Genomic DNA, 20342 nt, shown 5'->3' on the forward strand with positions numbered 1-20342 from the left:
TATGAAGTCTCTCCCAGACAGGTGATTTTGTCAAAACCTAAGCTCCCAGTGGTGAGGCCTGAGTTTCAGAATGAGTTGGAAGTGCACTCTGAAAAAACAACCTCTTTTTCAAGTGTCACCAAATGAAGATCCAAAACCTGTAATCAGTTCTAAAGTCTATGCTCTCAGGTTTTGGTTATAGGTATAAACACATGGTTTGTGAACTTGCAGCAGTGTCTTTGAAACCAAAAGTTATTCTGAAATACATGTATGAGAACAAAAGTAAAGATTTCACTGTTTGAGAGTCAGACACTCCTGGTTTCTCCCCCAAATTACAACATTGCCTTGAAACCAAAGGAAGAATTGTATTGATTTTTCTAGTTCTGATGGCACTCGGTATGTCCTTTGACATTCAGGATCATCTCTTAGGAGATATTTCCTTTACAACTGTCAGATCTAATCGGGCAAATCTAAGTTCACAATCAAGCAACTTCTGCTGCCAGACAACCCTTTGGAGCATAAAGCTACTGAACTTTAGGTTCCTGTATGCCAGTTGAACTTATCTGTACTTATCTGTTTAAGAAGCATGGACTTCCAAGTGTGGGGTTTAAAGTGGTAAGATTTATCTGGTGAAGGTTATGTACACCCATTACAGTGGTGACTAGCTGGCTTCATATTAACCAGTATTAGGTTTAAGATGAATCAAAATAAGTTTTTAAACCGATGAAAGTTTATTTAAATTATAGTTCAAATTATTGCTGGCACTTTTGCATATAGACGAATCATTTCACTAAGTTAAAAGTAAGTTAAAAATGAGGACTGACATTTAGTCTCCATGATCAGACTTGCAAATTAAGGTACCACCTTATTCTTGATTTTAGTGGGAGTTAGGAACATGATTGTGTTGAAAACCATACCATTGGATTGGTAGGGACTGAAATCTTCATTCCTATGAATCTGTGTCTGTTTGAATCCTGTGAACCCGTGTGGCTTTGGAAATCGAGACTAGGGTTTTTCAGCTGTTAAATTTTACCTGTTGGCTGTAAAATTTACCCTGTTACTCATGTGAGATGAATTCATCTATTAGCAGTGGGACATATCTTCGTAAAATTGGTGGAATTCTGTGTATGGGAATTTGTCTTCTTGCAACTTGCCCTTAATTTGAAATGAGAGAGGGCTTGTTTGCTTTCTTTGTTGTGTTGAGTCTGGCTTTTCTAGGTTTGGCTACTATTATGTGACCCTATCCTATTTTGTAGGGTATCTTTAGAAAATATTCAACGTTGTGCTTTTTTTCCCCACTGCTTCCCTTGGGTATGAGCAGCACAGTAACATACTGAGCCACTCCTTCTTTTGCCTTGAAGATTTATGTTTAGCAGAGATGATCTTTCAGATTGCAAAATATGTGACCTTTGCACAATGCCATGGCTCATTTTTGTGGCCTGTAGAAAATTGCCCTGTTAATGCTGTTGTAGTAGAGTATTTTCTCTCAAAATATCTGGTCAAAAGGGTCCCACTAATTGGTAGGGATTAAAACAAACAGAAGTGATCTGGCAGGGAAAGTAAACTCAAAAGTGCCAGCCCGTTCATACCTGTATCAGTTGTAGTGTGGCATTCTGGCCAGGAGGTGACTGTTCTCTAATCCCCATAGGACCGTGCTATTATTGATACGTAACAAATACATTTTCCTTCCCTACCAAGGCTCCCAGATAGCCATGGTGCCTACCTACTCCTTGATGGGACCTTTCAGAGGACACATGAGTCTCAAAAGTAGCCGTAAGTATTCAAATTATTACTTGAAAGGTGCCTAAGTGCTCCAATTTTGAACTAACAGCTTGACTATAAAGAGATTATTAAAAATATGTATTTTATTATTGAAACAGTATAAAGTAGATAAGTCTTTCTAATAGCTGCTATTACAAAAATCTTAGCTCTCTAGTTTAGCCAAGCAGCTTTCCTTGTCAGGATCTTTGTCAAGCACCTGTAAAAGAACTGCTGGAAATCTGTTCTGCCTGAAACTTCCCTTTTCAGAAATGCTGTTCCACTATACCTTCTTCAGGTCCAATATAGTTTCAGTCCTTAATTAAATGCTGGCAAACACACCACCACTACTACCTGGTACCACCGCCCACCATTTTTGTCCTTGTTGGCCTTCTTCTGTCCCTTGATGAAGCCCAGCTGCACTCAGAGGCATTTCACTCTCTTCAAATAGGCACCTCTGCATTTCAGAGCCTAGAGGGTATTGTCCTACCATCCTCCTCTTCCCACCTTTTCAATAGAACCCCAAAGGACCATGAGGAGGACACCTACTGCGTCCTCACCTCAGCAGCCTGTCATGTTGGTTTCCTCTAGAAGTGATATATATGTATTTTCTGAAGGGAACAGAAGCAGAGAAACCTCTGTTCGATGCTTAAAGCATAAGCCAGAGCTCAATGCCTGCCAGTTCTTCCTGTAGCTGAAAATAGGCAGAAATTCTTAACCAGGAGGGGAGCAGCTTGAGATGACTGTGCAACTGAACCGAAGTAAGAGGAGTTGCAAAACATTTGTCAGCCAGTCACTGGGTCACTTTGCTTCGAGACTTTCACAGTGGTTACTCTGTTACCTGCATGGTGGGCAGGTGTTCTACCCTGTTAAGCATGAGACAAACACTGAGCAAAGAGATGGCCCCTCTCCCCTCCAAATTTAGGGTCTAAATACAAGATGAGGAAGTAGCCAGACACAAACAGATTGCAGGACCATAACTGTGAATTACTGCTAATGATAATTGCTAATGTCTTAGCTGTTAGCTAATTGCTAATGTCTCAGTAATATACAAGATAGCTCTTTCCTTGCAGTGCCAGTTTACTACAGGCAAATCCAAGGATGTTGCAGAGATGGTTCCCACTTCCAATACTGTGAAGGGTAGATAAGAATTGGATATTTCCACGCTTTTGAGGCTTCAGTATCCCTGAACAGTTTTTTATTTGGTTATAAGTCCATATTTTATTTGGTTATAAGTACATATGGCTTTGTCTCCATGTTGTAACGCTTCCACTCGTAGGAATTAGCAATTCGGAATGTTATAAACTATTTGCAGTATAACAGCACTGCAGTTATACTCGTCTTTAAAAGAGTAAAATAATTGGCATGTTAGCGAGAACAGGCTTTTACTCCCGTAAGGCAAAAAGTAGCGGCTTTGAATCAGCAGTCTGATGAGGAGCAAAGTCACCTCTCGTGTTTTTCAAAAGCATATTTTGTTTTTCAGGAAAAGATGTGTTTTATCACTGTCATTGTGTATCAGTAAAACTTTAATACTGCTACGACTAGATTTATGATATGATGTTGTACCTCTAGACATGATATATTTTCGGGACATGATTTGTAGAAGTAATCTCTTGCAATTCAATCAGTGGAAACTAGGTAAATTAGTCACCATACAACTACACATTCAGGACCATAATAAATTGCTAAGAAAGTAATTTCAAAGTAGGAAATAAAAAAGAGTCACTACTGAGAGAGTTGTCACTCTTCTTTATTGCTCACTCTTGGGTCTTGGTTTCCTGGAGATCTTTCCTCATACGTAGAAGCAAGATGTGAATATCTTGAACGGACAATAGTCATCAGAGTTTGGAAAGATTTTCAGAAGCAGGCAACTTTCTGTATGTAGAACTGTGCTTGTATATAGAAAATGCTGAAACTCTGAAACGTTGAAAGCTTAGATCAAGCATTTTGCTGAATGTTGCAGGTAAATGAGATCTTTGTAAGGCAGCAGAAAATACAAAACTTGGATTCTGTGCAAATATGGGCTTAAGAATATTGCCTGTCATAACAGCACACAAAGGGCTGTTTCAATTCGACCTGATGTGTGTTTGCACCATCAGCCTTATAACAGGGCTACTTAAAATTCCCAGAAAATTTCTATTTCCCATTTCCCTCAATTTGAAGTTACTCAAAGAAAGCATAAGAAAAATTTGTCTAAAAATATGAAATTTCCAGCGAGTTCAAATAAGATCACCCTCTCTAACAGTGGGAGATACTTAATTGGGAACCCCTTAAGTTTCACCATTTCATTTTTTTTATCCTTAAAGCCTTTTCTTTGAGAAAGGGATGTATTTTTTCAGGTTCTCTTTTCAGAGAGATTAAGACACGAGAACACAAAATGACTTACCAAAGTTCAACAGAAAGTCTCTGGTAAAGAAAATAATTTGCTTTTTTTTTTTCCCTTACATAGGAATAACCACAATGCTGCTTATTGCACAATGTTAGTAATTTTCTGGACACAGGATAGAGTTAGATTTTATGAGAGACAAAAATTAGATTAAACTACTAGTGCCTTGTATATCTTTAGCATTTCAAATTTGGGGCGGTTATTCATTTTGAGAAGAATGTTCTTTTTATAAATGGATTTTCCATCCCTTTTTAATCTCTGGATATTGTTTAGATTATCACTTCGTTCTTCTGTCATGCTGTCTTTTTCACTGCATATATTTAAATCAGCTTGTCACTGCCAATCAGGGAAGGATTTGGGGCATTTACCAAAATCTATTTTCTTTCCCTTAGTGACAAGAGCCTCTAGCTGCTGTGATTTAGGGCACTGCCATTCCTTGAACTCAGGAGGGCTGCCCCACTTTCCACCAGCTAGGAATGGTGCTGTATATTACTGAAGAGCTTGTTCCAGTTGCTTTTGCCAGCAGGAGGCTACAGAACAATTGGCAAAATTAATGAAAAAAAAATTAAGTTTTAGAAGTTTTGGAGCGAACAACTACTGGTCTCAAGCACATAAAAGCTTTGAAACAGAATAGTACTGATTTTAACTATTTTATTTCTATAGCATAGTATGGACACCCATGAGTGGTTTCCCTGAATGAAATTGGACGTATGGTAAATGCTAATCATTAGAAAGTCTGTGAGCTTTGTATTTGTCTGCTTCAAATGTTAGATTCCATTGTGGTACCTGTACTACTCATGTTCAATTTAATTGAGACAAAAGGTAAATGCAGTTTGGTCATAATATCGCACCAAGTTCTCCATTGCTTTATAGCAAACGTAGAATCGTTATTTCTGTCGATGTCTCTGCACCTCCTTACATCACAATGTGAATGCTCTGGCTGTGCCAACAGGTGTGATGAGCAATCAAAGGGATGGTCCTGGAGCTGAAGTAACAGTACCTTTCTACAGCTGGTCATGTTGGGATGTCCTGCTGCTCCTGGACAAACTGCTGAAATCAAGTCTTTATGTCAGTGCCCTTCTGGCAGGCTTTGAGTTACTTGTAGGAGCACATGAAGAAGTAATACTAAATGAAGCAACAGACCTAGCATCAGGTGTTCTGTCCTGCTCTTTCTTAAAGTTCAAAAGATAACACAATAAATTGAATGCAGTCAAACTCCTTGGCAGTGAAAAACAGTTTGTAGCAATGGCTCACTTAGTAGGAAAGAGATTTAGGTAAGAGAAAGCACACAGCAAGTATGCAGCCAAACTGAGATTAGAAGGACTGATTTCCAGACTCTCAACCCAAGGTCTTCTATTTTTTCAAAACACTTTAAAAACTATGAAACTAAGTTATTAACTGAAATGGTACATTGGGGACATGAACAATGAAACAAACAGTTACTTTTTTGGTTCAGAGAACCAAATCTGAATAGGTTGGATGACCTGATTATCTCAAGTGTAAGGGTCATTCTGGGTCCATGGATGGAAAGCCAAAGGCACATTAGGTTTCTGATCTCCTGTATTCTGTTGATTTTTTAATATTATGTGCTAGCAACTTTCCATCTACAAATCCTATCTGTTTAGGAATTGAGAGGATTGGAGAAAGAAATAATATTTTTGTTTGGAAACAGATTGAAAGAAAATTATCTATCTCAGCCACACTGCCACATTAAAATTTAAAACAAGTAAATGTTTATCTACTTCTTGACTTTTTTTCCTGGGTTAATGAACTTAGGTCAGACACAGAGACAAATTCTTCTGAGTCTGAGAAGTCTTGCAATTTAGAGATTCAGAGGAGTGTTATGGTCAGTCTGTGTGTAACACATTTCAGCTCCATGTTCTGGTTCCTTTTCTGGCCTGAATTCTGTATTTGTCTGTATCCAGTCCATTTTCCTAACTGTAGAGTGCCAGAGTTAGGTCTGGTATGACCAAGAGGTGAGACATTAATGTGCAGTTTTTTGCAGTACTTTGTAATATCCTCTAATATTAATATCTAGCATTAATAATAACATTAATGCTCTCTACTATTATTTAAGACTCTCTGGTATTAAATCTTTCAAAAAGAAAATGATTTATTTTTTTTATTTATTTATATATATTTATTTATTTATTTATATCAGATATTAAAATGTGAGATCCTCTGTTATTCTCTTGAGTTCAAAAATATCAAAGGCTCATACATTACTTATTGCAAACCATAATTCTCAGGTATTCAAAAAAATGAAAACTGAGAATAATTTACCATTTTTTCATGTTACATTCTGTGCTATTCTTACTTTTTGAAATATAAGAATGCATGTTGACTTGATTTTATTGCAAGTAGGAGAGGATAAATATTATAATATTTTCAGATCCATTATTACCTGAAGCATTGCTTGCCCCACTGAGTAAACTCAGCTTTTTCTGGCTCGCAGCTTTTTCTCCCGGACCTTCCTGCAAACTCTCCAGCCAGTACATCATTCAAGATCACATGGCTGCTCATTTCAAGAAACTGATGTCTGCCAAAGGTGCGTCAAGTCTTTAATTACCACAGTATCTTTGTAAGTAAAAGATAAAATCACAGTCAAAGATATGTTGGTTGTCCCTATTTTTGGCTGGCTTCTGAATTTCTTCCCCTTTCTTTCCTCCCTCTCTCCGTCGCTAACTCAACAGGCGTAGGAGAATTTAAAAGTGAGGTATAACATGATGTGCCTTAAGAGATATGTAGAACACTCAATTGAAACTGTAACTTTGTCTGGGGAGAAGCAACCCCAACTGTTTATAGATGTAAAGTTTATAGAGTCAAAATGACAGGTTTGTGTTAGGAAGGGAAATATTGCTTAATTTCCCCGTGTTATTTTATTCATAATTTCTGTTTAGATGTATATGGCCGATGACTAAAAGGAAGGGTAAAATGAGAACAGTAGGGCAGGTATTTGTTTAATTGGAAGAAACCATTGAAGAGTAACAGTGAGGTTACATCTTTTGATGTTTAGAAAATTATGGTATTAGTCCTAAGTAACCTAGAGGGAAGTTCCATTAACCACATATAGTTATGTTCTTGAGGCCTCTTCAAATACTCTCCCTCCTGCAAATAGCTGAAAACCACTAGAAACAGAATTTGGATTTTTAAAAAAAAATGTCCTTTGTCAGTTGCCTAGAGCTGTGTAAACTTCCTGGTGCTTCAGGTGCAGATGAAACAACTGGAGTTGAATGGTCATAGCTGTAATTAGGTTACTGCAAGACTTCCAGCCCTTGGGCTCACAAGGCTTTCTAACCAAACAATTCACTGATCACATGCAGGGAGCTTTATAATAACACATAGGTGTTGAACAATAAATGAGGTTGGTGCTTTGGTTTTTTGCCAGAAGATCAATCCTTTTCATCAATTTGCAGTGCCAAATGCATCATCTTAAAATGACCTGACTCAAATACAGTACATCTTTTTATCATGGTATCAGAACCACTCTTTGAAAGATTGATGACCTCCACCATGCTAAGGTTCATGACCATCCCACTCATACTGGGAGCTGGAGGCTGGATTGCTGCTCTGTACTTTTGTACTTAAGTGATTTTGCTTTTGCATGGCCAATATCATAGAAACAGAGAACTCCAGGGACTGCAGAATTCATCTTCTAGTGCATTGCTTATAAATATACAGAACCACCAGGACTAATTGAGAGCAGCAAAGACTGTCATATAGAATTGAAATTTATTTTATTCTCAACAGGTGATGTCTAAATGAGGGAGTAAAGATCAAAAAATAAAATTAACAGAGATGTTTTGCAGTCTTTTTGTCTATTACATTCCTAAAGCTCAGAAGAAAATACACACAAAAGATTCTTAGCATAAAAGGAGCCAAATGCTTTGTTCCAAAACAGGTTTCAATTTTCTTTTTCTCAAATGTCAGTCCTGCTTCTCTGCAGCAGAATTAATTCAATCTGGAAGGAGTTTCTCACAGTAGGTGCTAATCAAAGTTTTCAGTGGCTAAAATTTCTAATTCTTACGTGTTTCACAATATTATAGTGTCCATCATTCACACAGGTTTTCCTTGTAGAGCTAACTCCTGCATACATATAAAAACCTGTGATATTGCAAGAATGTCAAGGTACTTACCTGAGGCTCTGAAATGCTGATTTGACACATGTTCTGTACATCTTTACAGGAGATTATAGAATTTCTTTCCTCTGAAAAATCTGGTCAGGGTTGTCTAAAGGCCTTCTCCAGTATCCTTCTAAATATTCTCTAATTTTTGGAATACAACTGCTTTTTAAAATACAACCTATTTGGTCTCACTCTAGATGGCAGCGAGCCCTGCATGTCTGAAACTTTGGAGCACTTGTACAAACTCTGGTTTGCTGTGACATTTGACAGAAATCACAAAAGTGAGAGATGGAAATTCAGTCAGTGTCCTACAAATGCAACTGGAATATTGAGCTTCTAGGTGATTGCTTTTCCCTCCAGAGTCAAAAATAGTATTTCCTCATGTACCTGAGTTATATACAGGGATATGCAATCTGACATAGAGTTCCATTAACATCCTTACCATCTTCTGTATGGACACATGACTTAATGAAGACTGTGCAGCAGTAGTGACAGGGCTTGATTCCTTGAAGCTTACTTCATTTAATCTTTTACAATGAAAACCAAATGACCAAATAACAGAAAACTTGGTGTTCAAAACTGCCTATGTAATTGTGTATTCAAATAACTCCTTTTGATAGAAAGATGATGACAAACTGATGACCTTGAGCCTCAAGACAATTTGAATCACACTCAGAGCATCAGTTGGCAGTTTCCCCTGCCTGATAGCAGCTGTACTACTCATCCATGAAATGCCAACTTTCTGGGCAGCAGTAGGTGCCATTACGAAAAGCTTTTCTTAAATTGTAAATTAAAATAAAGTTTAATAAATGCAGCTGTACTGGGTCTAATTTCTATACCTAAGTAGAGATGGTTGAAAGCCACAAAATTCAGACACAGATTTGATACTGAACCAGTAACAGCGCTGCTGAGGCACTTACGTTTTGTTTTTACACAGATCCAGACAAGGGGTCAATTCCTCATCTAATATCATTGCAATTATACTTGTAGTTGGTATAACTCAACTAACCTGACAACATTTAAGCTATGCTAGCTTTTGAGACCTGACCATTGGCAAAGATAATAGAAGAAAATAGGAAGAAAATGGTATACATCAATAGGGAAACAATAGGATTTGGTCGTCTGTAGATGTATAGTATTAATAATGCTAATATTATGCAGTTTAGTATCATATTCCCAGAGGGAATTCAACACCTTAGGGATGATCAGTTTCATCTCTACACATTTTGATATAATTTTTTATTATGCTAGTGTTTCATTGGACTGAACCTACTTTTTGTTAATACAGCTGCTGTTGATTCATCTGCACCGAAGAGTTTGCATACCAGTGTTAAATGTGAGTAGCTTCATTTTGTTTTGTTTTGAAAATAGGTCTGGCTCCACTTGTTTGGTTTGGAAACACTTGTCTTCTTTTATGATGGTGTTCTGAAAAGGCATGTATGTGCCAAAAATATGCTTCATCGTGGTTAAGACAGTAGTACCTAGTTTCTATTGTCTAACTTAATAGCTGTATCTAGCACTTGGTTCCTGTTTGCACAGACACATTCTGACCTGCAGAGTTATCAGCTAACTCGCTGATAGGCAAGGTTGTTGAAGGCATAAATTGCTTCAGTTTTCCAGTCTAAACTCAGACTGCTGACCCTTTGAATTCCTTGATATTCCATACTGTATTTTTCATTTCCTTAACTGATTCGTGTATCTCTGGACATCAGGCATACTACCGCTCAAACAGGTTTTGAGGAAAAAATGGGGTTTTGGTAAGAGAACTGTGCCTTAACGCCACCTCTTGGCTGGAGCTTGCAGGACCCAATGTGTAGGCAGGGTCTCTCCTGCCCTTCCTTTCTTGAAAGGAAGAAAGATTAAAAGGAACCCTTTCAACACTTTCCCTGGAAACATAGCATTCACTTTGGAATGCGTTTAGTTTTCTTCATTCACCAGGTTGTGAGGCATATGTTACTTATCTGTTTGATAGTTACATGCAAGGTAGCACACTTGCTGCACGGAAAGCCCCATTTTAAAATGAAATTCAAAAAGGTGGAAAAATGAAAGCTTGTTTTGCCACAGTGTATGCATAGTGGGAACCACGTACCAGAGACCTGCGGTCGGCTATTGCTCTGAGCAAGGTGCAATGGACTTGGAAACAAAGATAGCTCAAAGGCAATGGTGAGATGCAGTTGCTCCAGCAAAATACTCCCAAGTCAAGAAGGCAAACGTAACCCTTGCCCACAAAGATTCAGAAAAATGTATCACATGAGATCTTCATTAGACAAGAGCAAGAGAACAAGTTCAAGATCATAACACATTACAATCAAAACTCCCTTACCTTTGTCTTTTGACTCCTCATACTCAACTGTGTTTTTCTTTTTTCAGTGCTCTTTTATACAATAATTTCAAAATCAGTATTTTGTATTAGTCACTTTATTAAAACAGTGCTCTAATAACAGAAAGAAAGGCCATGGGAAGTTTTCTAAGAACATTAATTTGACAGAGAGATGATACTGGTACAAATGTGCGTGAGGAGTAGAATCTCACCTCCTTGAAAATATGAAGAGGACATAGAATTAATTCAGCTGAGTTAGCCACAATAACAAGTTCCTAGACAATATATCAGAGGGAAACATTATCTGTGTTTCTAAAATGCTTTCTTAGGAAGGTATTTATCTTACAGAACTAAGCAGGACTGTATTGTTTTGTGCAGCTTCTGTTAATTTAGAAGCCCACGCTGAGTACGAGGTGCCTGGAGGTCATAGAAGCCATAACAGTCAGTTAGAAAGTGAGAGTCACTTTCTAACTCTCAGTCAGAGAAAATGAGGACCCAATACAATTTTTGTCAGTAGCCCACCAGGGAAATGCAAATCACCTTTGTCATTTTATATTTATCTTCAGTAAAAGGTTCTGTGTATGATCTAAGTCTTTTTTCTGACAGGTTAGCTCCAGAAATGTCTGTCTCGGTAAAATAAGTTTTATCCCTTGAAAAAAACTCAAAATTTAAATGCACAATGAAAATGTGCATCAGAACTTACGTCTTCTGAAGCATTAAGTAGGGCAGTAGCACAATGGAGATACAATTGCTGCTGTTGGGGTTGATGTGCAAATTCATTTGAGCAGTATAATATGCCTACAAAAATAGGCCTCTGGTTATCATTTGCATAAACAAATATAATTTGCATAAACAAAATAAATTAAGGTTTTTTGCCAGCCTACTAGAATAATGGGAGGACAAATCTAATTTTCTGTCTAGTACAAGACCACAGTGTTTTCTTCTTTTCGTGTACAATTTTCTCCCACAACCATCTCCCACTATTGCTATTGCTAGTTACTAAATGTGGTGTTCTTTTAGAACCTTGACAGTTATCAGAACTTTGACAGATACACATTCTGATGCCATATATTTTCTTACCTCTTCTCAATCCATACACTTAGAGAGGTGTAACTTTGTTTTCCAAATGTGTGATCTGTGTTGGATTTTTCCAAATGTGTGATCCGTGTTGGATACCACACGTTTCAGTGGTAGGCTAAAAAGAAAATTCAGGTCACTCGGTAGTGATGGAGACATTCAAAAATCTATAAAATTAAAGAGAAAAACTCAAATAGCTACAAGGATTAGTTCTGAAAAGGCAGAAGAAAATACAATGTGCAATGCTTTGTTTCATTTTAAGAATAAATGTACTGCAGATAAAACACTGTAAATAATTTGCTGTTATTTCCTATAAATTAAGTGCACCATTTCACAAGTATCTGTAGTGTTGCACTGCAGGTTAAGAACTGTAGACACAAAGTGCAGATTAGGCAGAGATGTTTCAAGATCAGGCATATGGGTGATATAGTTCATCATCCTAAGTGTTCTTGTGGAGATAAAATTTAAGCAGAGATGCTTTAGGAGTCATGAGAACTGCATGATTTATGAAACTACTGTGAAAACAAGGATTCCTTGGCTATCCCAAGTGTCTGCCTAGGAGGATGTTTACATTTCTTACTCTCAGCAGAAGCCACACTTCCTAGAAAGATCATCTAATGAGTCTGGAAAGAGCATAAGGTATGCAGCTGAACGTGCCAGTGACTAGGTTTCAGAAGAGTGTCCCAGCAATCAAAAAGAATTCCTGTTGCAATGGAAATGTGAAAGTTCTGGAGAAAAAAAAAATGTTACGAGCCATTGTTTCTATTTGAACAAAGGAGAAAAGTCAAAGTAACTTTGTTTGAATTCAGGTATTTTATTTATACAGCATTGAGCCTGACACTTAAACTTAACCGTGGCATCCAGGAGTCCTCCAAATGTGTTAATTATTAGGAATTAATAATTAACAAGTAATTTTAAGCAGTTAAATTACATTTTTGGACCTTGGAAGCGTAAGGCTCTTCTAACCATTATTCCCATGGTACTATGATGCTCTGCCCCAGATTCACAGAGCCCGAGCTTGAGTCAGATCTCCTGAGGCTGATCAGCTCAGTAGGGGGAGCAGAAACCTAGGCTGGTGTGTGTATGAAGCTGTCCCAAACGAGCTGGCAGAAAATGAGGAGAAAACACACATGAAACTACTAACAATGGCAAGATGAGCTATTCAGACCCCTGTATGTTTTACACAATTCCCTTGCACTTTTAGGAGTACAGGGTATACATTTACCCAAAAGGAATTACAAGTAATATTATACATGAGTACATGAGGCCATGTGTCTGTTTCTCCTTCACCTTTTGCAGAGTGTTGATCATATAATCGCTTCATGTGCTGTGACTCATTTTTATAAATATGAAACCCAGACACACAAACAAGTGTGTGCAGAAACACGTGCTTTAGTAATTGGAAAAAGGAATAGTAGCTTTCTTTAAGAGGAATTTCATTTTTCTGTGTACCAGCAGAGTCCTTAAGTAGTTAGATATGGCACAAAGTGGACTTTTTATAACCTGTGTTTTTCTCTTTCTAATTCTCTGCATGAGACAGACATCAGTCAAAGCAATAATTTCCATTCGGATTTTAGCCAGTTTAAAATGAAGTTGCACTGTGATTTTCAAGACCGTAACACCTGTGAAAAAGAACAAGCTGTTTCTCCAGAGTTCAAAGACATAAAAAATTGCAGCATTTTCTCTACAGTTTCTGTGAATAATCTATACAGTCAATTATATAAACATAATTTTATCCTTACAAATGTAGAACCTTAGTTGTCACGAATCTTAGGCAATTGAATGGATCATTTAGCAATCAAGCGAAAATTAATGTGTTTCTATAGGCCAACATCAATTTCCTATCATTGCAGGTTTATGGAGCATTAATGAGCTGGTTTTTAACAATAAGTTTTGGAGTCTGTAAAAAATATATGCTTATATCACTGTTAGAAGGGAGCTGCAGTGAAGGGAATATCGAATGTATGACTACACTGCGTCATTCAGCTATCGATGGTTAAACCACTGATCTGGTTCATAAATTCTTCTTCTCACACTTCAAATCCTACGCTGTGTGGGCAGCTTCATTTGGGATCTGAGTTCCTTCATAGTAGCCACTGCACATTTCAAGATATCTTCGGAGAGTATCTGTTCAAAGTTATACACCAGCTTGCCATCATCCCCTTTTACAGGGAGGAAATTAAGACACCAGAGATTAATTAACATACCTGTGATCACACTGGAACCTGTTGTAGAGCTCCGAATTAAATGATAGTTTTCCAAGTCCTACCACAGTGTTTTAATCACCAAACCATCCTTCCCATCCATTTTAGAATCAGTGCTGTTTAAGAGTATTTGTGAAAAGGGAGGAAGAGGGTAGTGGGAGCTACTGAAGGATGTAGAGAAAAGGAGTGTTGTCATAACCATTGTGCACTGACTGTGTTAACTTTGCATTCTGCTGTCAAAGGAAAAGTAGCATACATCAGCAATCAGTCAGTACTGTAAACAGGGGTGAAGCATCTTGACATTTCTTTTGTACACCAGCTTCTAGAATTCCTTACTTATACTCACTAAAACCTTAAGAAAAGCAGGCTATCTCCCTTGCATAAGCAAAACAAATGTCAAATCTTGTCTTTGCTCAAATAAAAGAGAATGTGTCCTCTCCTTATTTTGGTGTGGTCTACAAAGAATTGTGTCAAGTGCTGTCAGCACCACTGACAACCACGAATTTGTTGGAAGGGCAGAACCAGTCAGAGCAGATGTAGGTTATGGTCAAAGGCTTCAAGCAGTTAAAAAATGCTGGAATGGGTGGTCAGCTATGGAGAACTGATTACATCTTGCCTTCCTCCTGGGGAAATTCCTGTTAATGTCAGCATGAGCACTCACAGTTTCAAAATGTGCAGAATTTGGCATGTGATTAGAAAACAACGTGACAAAGAACAACAGGCAGTGTCACTTAGTAACGTTTTCTGGCTTTATTTGGTGTTTCAGAGACTTTTCTTCCCCTTTAAAATTGTTGTTATACACTCACTTCACATCATTGCAGCATTAATATATTGATGAAAACAAATAATGCTGAATCAGAGCTTGAGGCTTAAAAAGCACCACGTGCTGTAGTTTAATGTGCCAACACAGGCTTTTCATAAGGACAGATAGCATGGTAAAGAGTATCTGAAATCAAATCTAAGGACTTGAGCCTCACCACTGGTTTCTGATGAAATAATGGTCTTGTTTGCCCTGAAATGCCAAAATAAGCAGTCCTCCCACCAGATAAACTATTACCAGTGCAGACTGCAGCATGTGGCCCATAGATGTGAACATCACAAGTAACTGTCTTTGTATCCTTTGTATTACATTGGCCAAAAAATCTGAAATTGTATCAGTTAACAATAGCAGCAAAAATTGAGAAAAAATAAAGTTTCAGAGAAGTTCATAGGTGATCTCTGATGACTGACATGTATCTCTGAGTTTCGTAGACACAGAAAGAATAAAATGCTGTGGTTATATAGCCTGTTTTTTCCCTAAGTCTTCTCTCCATTCATTGCTGTTTTAGAGTTGAGGGGGAAGGGTTCAGAACTATGTCCAAACCTTATTTAGTTACATCACACTTTTCATTAGTGTTCCAAATGCTAACTTACCTTACCCAGAGGAACTAATATCTCTCCTTTAGGACGCATTTATTTTCTGTTTAATTTCTGTCCTGTCTTTAGGTGCTCATAAGCTGGAATAAAGTTACTTTTTAACCATCCTTTTGCACAACTAAATACATTCAACTCCTTAAATCTGACTCTGTGAAGAGTGTTTTCCAGAGTTCAGCATTCTTATGGATCCTCTCTGCATCCTTCCCAATTTGTAAATGCTTCTTGAGCAGTAAAGTTTTAGAGCAGGATGTATAATTCTGGCAGCAACCATCCACCTGTCAAAGGAAACAGCAGTAAAGGCTCCCTGTACTTACACTTGAGATTTCCACCCTTGATAGGCAATGATACCACACTAGTTTTGTCTCCACTGTCACTGTAGGAAAATACAGGCAGCTATATGTCTAGAAGAAGGTATGGATGCCTTTCAGCAACACTGATTCCCAAATAAGACTTGCCTTCTGTAAGTAAGGGCCTGCATTTTCACAACAGAGATTTTCCATTATCCCTGTTGAAAAATATATGCTTCCCTACATCTCCATCATTAAGCAATGCACATCACTTTGTCAGAGTAAACCACCACTTTATTATTCATGAGTTCCCCAACTGTAGTTGTTCAAGCTTTATGAGAAATGATTATATGTTTTCTTTCAGATAACTGAAAGAAATAATTTAATATTATAATATCAAAAATTATTCTTGCATTAGAAACACCTGCCTTACTGCTAATTAGATTCACAGATCTGTCAGTTAGCCATTTTGTAAACAAGTGTAATTTTCTAGTGTTCTAATTTTTTAGTCAAAATGCCATGCAGAACAAAACCAGGGAGTTTACAGAAGTTTTTTAAATCAACACATTTGTCTCATTCAACCACAGTCAAAATCTCTCTTTTTTCTTACCAACTTAGCATGGTTATGTTTTTAACCTTTTTGAATGGTGTTTCTGACATTATTTACCTCAAATGAGTCTTGTAACAGCCTTTCAGTTGTTATGCTCAGGACTGATATCAGTCTGGAGTTCACCACTTTTGCTCCTCGTTTTTCCCCACAGTCCTTCAAAAGTTCCCTGTTGTTTCAAAAGTCATCAGGAGTTAAACATCAGCCAACTTTTAAAACACTTGGTAGGAATTAAACCAGAACTCCCACTCTGAGCCAAAAATGAAGGCAAGAGCCAAGGTGTGGATTCTATTTCTAACTATAATCACTGAGTTTTGTAACATCTGGTAAACAACTTTGGGAAAGCCTGTTCCAGCTTTATATCCCATGTTCATACTTGGGCCATAATGTTCTGTCTTAGACCTGAAAATAGCCTTCTGTTTTAGGAGGCAGCTGTGGAAGCAGACTAAGGTGTTTGCTGATTGTTCTTCCTACTTAAGATAAAGACGAGTAGAACTGAAAGGCACTAGGAAAAAAAAAAAAAAGAAAAGAAAAAGTTTTTTAGTTTTTTGTTTGGGGTGGCCAATATAATCTGCTAAACTGCTTCTACTACCTCGAGTAAGTTTGTGTTTGCTCATTTTGTACACAAGACTTTGACACAGCAGCACAGGACAGACAAGATGTTTTATCAAATGTCAAGCAACAAGAACTGCCAGGAAAACAGAGTGAGGGCTATTGTATCTGATCTTTCTGTGTTTTACAGGGACCAGATTACAACTAAATCCCTTTTATTTTCTGTACTTCTGTCACATTGACAACTATCAGATACCAGTACAAGTACCAGTGAAATTGTACTCTAGCACTGATAAATTAATTCCTGCCACAGTAGACAGGACGATAAATTAGCAAATAAACGAGTTTAACAGAAAGGCTCTTGAACACATTTGCCTACATAACTGCTGCACTGGCCACACTACATGATTCTATTCCCTGGGAAGCATCAAAAAGGTAGTCAAGAGATACTGGCTGCTGCAGGAGTAAAAACAATCATGTCCTGAGAGGATTCAATTGGCACTCTGAATCATTATATGCTTTTATAGGTCAAACCTTGCCACTTCCCCCCCCCAAGTAATTATTCCCAGCTATGGTTTTAACCGTAAACTGCATCCAGTTTTAAACACTTCAGCTAAGACATGAGATTTAAAGGCAAGGGAGGGCTAGTTTTTGCTTTTCTAAAAGAAAAGGAAAAAACTTCAGACAGCTATCATGCAAAGTTTGCATTTTATTTTCTATTTTGTCCCTTGGTCATTTCTAGTTGTTATTAAAAAGCGTTTGGACAACGACAGAATGGTCAGGTGATTTTTTTCTCCTCGTGTAGCTCTTGACAATGAGCAGTCCATGTGGCTGGGCCAGGCTGCTCTCAGTGGTGTGGTCACAGCTGCCTGTCAAACAGAACTGCAAGGAGTACGTGTGAGAGCCATGAATGTGACCTGAAAATTCAGGAATGACTTCCATTCTTAGCCCCTTCATTCATGCATGGGGAGCATGACAGGTGATTCTGGGGCGAGGTCACATTAGGGAAAGAAGTGCAGGAGAGGAGAGGCCTTGGAAAGGAAGTAGCCAGAAACACTACATGCTGTGAGTATTGGGAGCAGGTGAGAGTCAGGAGCCCTGGAATCATGAGAATGGGTATAGGAATAGGTACAATTTCAGAAAAATTTGTAATGGAAACTTAGGCAGAAAGCCTTCCTAGAGAAAACCGAGTTCCTAAGTGGTAACTCTTTCTTAAAGACAGTTTCAGTGCTTTTCCCACCCCGCATGGCAAGAGAAATTCTCAGCCTCTCTCTCTGATATGTGAGAGAGGGAGTCCTAACAGACACACACAGAGGTCTTGGGAAGACAGGAGAGAAACAGAGAGGATAAAGGGGCCCTGAGGGAGTGAGGTCTCACCTTTTGCCCCTGAAGTCCCAATGTGCTGTGCCACATCATAAAAAAGTGATCCTTGCATCTGAAATAAACCTTTTCTTTAATCCTTCCACTGCCTTGGCATGCTCGGGAAGAATACCTACCTATGTTTCATCTTACAAGGGGCATAGAGGAAAACATGAATGAGAAAAACAGCAGTGAGAAAAGAGAAACTGGAGAGGGCAGGGCTAGAAGATGGTGAGATAAATAAATCCCTTAGCAGACATGTCAGCAAACCAAGATGTGCTGCAAGACCCTTCAGACAGTCTCACCTGGCTGTGGCACAGCAAAACCCAACAGTCAGTGAAACCAGGCATCTGTTAGGTAAGGGAAAGGAGAGTTGGTATGAGACATTCGGCCCAGGAGCTTTTGCTAACTACTCAAAACATGAAACTATAATGGAGTGGAATAGTACTTATTTGAATAGGCTTACTGCCATGTGGCATGTTTATAACCCATATTTATAGTAAAAATATCAGTGAAATACTAGACAAAGGCTGTTTAAAACCTGTGGCTCTTTGACCTGGAACATTTTATTTTCTTGTCCTTGGCAAGGCTTGCTGAAGGCTCTGCCATGCCTTGGATAGACAGTTGTTGTCCTGCCTCACCTGTGCACAGAGAGAGGGGCAGAGAGGCATGGCTGTCACTTTTCCTCAGGGCTTCCCGGGTCATTGGCACTGTCATGAAAGAAGCCTGGTATCCTGACTTGGTGGCATTGTTGCACAGACACCGCATCAAGCTGCCTTGTCTGTTATTTTTCATATGACTGCAAAATGCAAAGTCTTTAATCAGAACAGAGGAGTACTTGGATTGGCCACCATGCAAACCTAGATAAATGGGGAAGGTATTAATCTCTGTATGAACACGATTGAGCAAGTACATTTTGTTATTTGTTCCAGTGAGTTGTATAATCCTGCTTCCCAGTCATCCAAATAGGATTTAGCATTGTCAACATGTTTTTCTTAATAGGATGATGCTATGAACTCATGTCTATGCAAGACTGGAAAGCCAGATTACATGCCTCAGGAGACTATATACTGGTTTTAGCTGTTAGTGAAATATGGTTTTTTCAATGAATAGGACACAGACTTGAGGCCACCTTAGAGGGGAATTATCAAGATGTGGCGTGCCCCATGCAAGACCCCTCGCAAACTTCAGAGACAACCATTAAGTACAGCAAATAAGCATCTTGGTTTCTTTAAAAAAAAAGTTTCAGCTGTTTCTTTTCCAAAACAAATAGTATGTTAAGACTATCGAAAACTCTGTAACCCTTCTGTTAATTCAGAAATGTGCAATACTAAATACAGCTTAATGCATTTCTCCCTTCAAAAAAAAACATCATTAGTAAATGCTGTTTTGCCAGGTTTCAAGCATTATTCTGTGATGTTACTAGTGTGATGCCCTGCAATTACACCACTTCAGAGGAGGAGTTGTTGCTTCTTATTAGCAAAAAATTTGCAGCACATTGTAAATTCTAGTCTGTTGTTCCAATAGCAGTGTAAGGGGGCCTGGGCTAATCATGAACCAGTTGTGCATTTTGTCAGGAATAAGTCAGTATTAATCAAAGTATCAACACACTACCAGAAGTCATATTTTAAAAGCCCTCCTGAAGCCCTTCCAGCCCTCTAGAATTACATATTTGAGGAGTCTCTGCAGCTGTACCCACAGGGGAAGGAGGAGAGCACAGCTCTCTGCTGGCCTGCCTGGCAGTATTGACATGTGCAATGTCAATATTGACATGTTAGACTTCCATAGGGCAAGGAAATTATGACAGAGCTGCATTTTCTACTCAAAAGAGCCATATGCAGTTGGCGGGACCTCAGTGGACCCCACTTTATGATATTTTGTGTGTGAGTCCTTAGTTTCAGCTAGAGCTGCAGGGGCTATTATTTTTTAAACACTATCTACAAAGAGAAATGTGTTTTTGCACATCAAAATTCATATCCTTTTTCTCAGAGCTGTGTATGGAAGGAACATGGCAGGTAAAAGAGCTGAAAATTTTGATCATGCATCATTCCTATTTGCATTGCTAAAAGTAAGATTCTGTCAAAAGCTGGATAATTATGAAATGCTTTTCATCATACATGAATATGCCCCTATGGGCTTCTGTGGTCTTGGGTAACTCATTTCCCCTTCTTATCTCCGTGTTTCCTTATTATTATTTTATAATACGTAATATATAATATATTCCATATTAAATCTTGTAATATCCTCTATAGCAATAATGCTTAAAAGAATAG

General features: G+C 38.2%; 1 protein-coding gene across 1 annotated transcript in view; it reads left to right on the forward strand.

The window, feature by feature from the left end:
* The first annotated feature begins 1691 nt into the window (after positions 1–1691).
* The window catches only part of LOC108641755 (spermatogenesis-associated protein 7 homolog), a 34130-nt gene continuing 15479 nt past the window's right edge, over positions 1692–20342 (forward strand). Inside the window, exons 1-3 of the mRNA XM_018084974.1 lie at positions 1692–1752; positions 6579–6671; positions 9536–9583. Coding sequence (XP_017940463.1) covers positions 1692–1752; positions 6579–6671; positions 9536–9583 — 202 coding nt within the window. The remainder of the gene's footprint in view (positions 1753–6578; positions 6672–9535; positions 9584–20342) is intronic.

This window comes from Manacus vitellinus, unplaced genomic scaffold (assembly GCF_001715985.3).
Source record: "Manacus vitellinus isolate BGI_N305 unplaced genomic scaffold, ASM171598v3 scaffold_8_pilon, whole genome shotgun sequence".
In the NCBI taxonomy this organism is placed as follows: domain Eukaryota; kingdom Metazoa; phylum Chordata; class Aves; order Passeriformes; family Pipridae; genus Manacus; species Manacus vitellinus.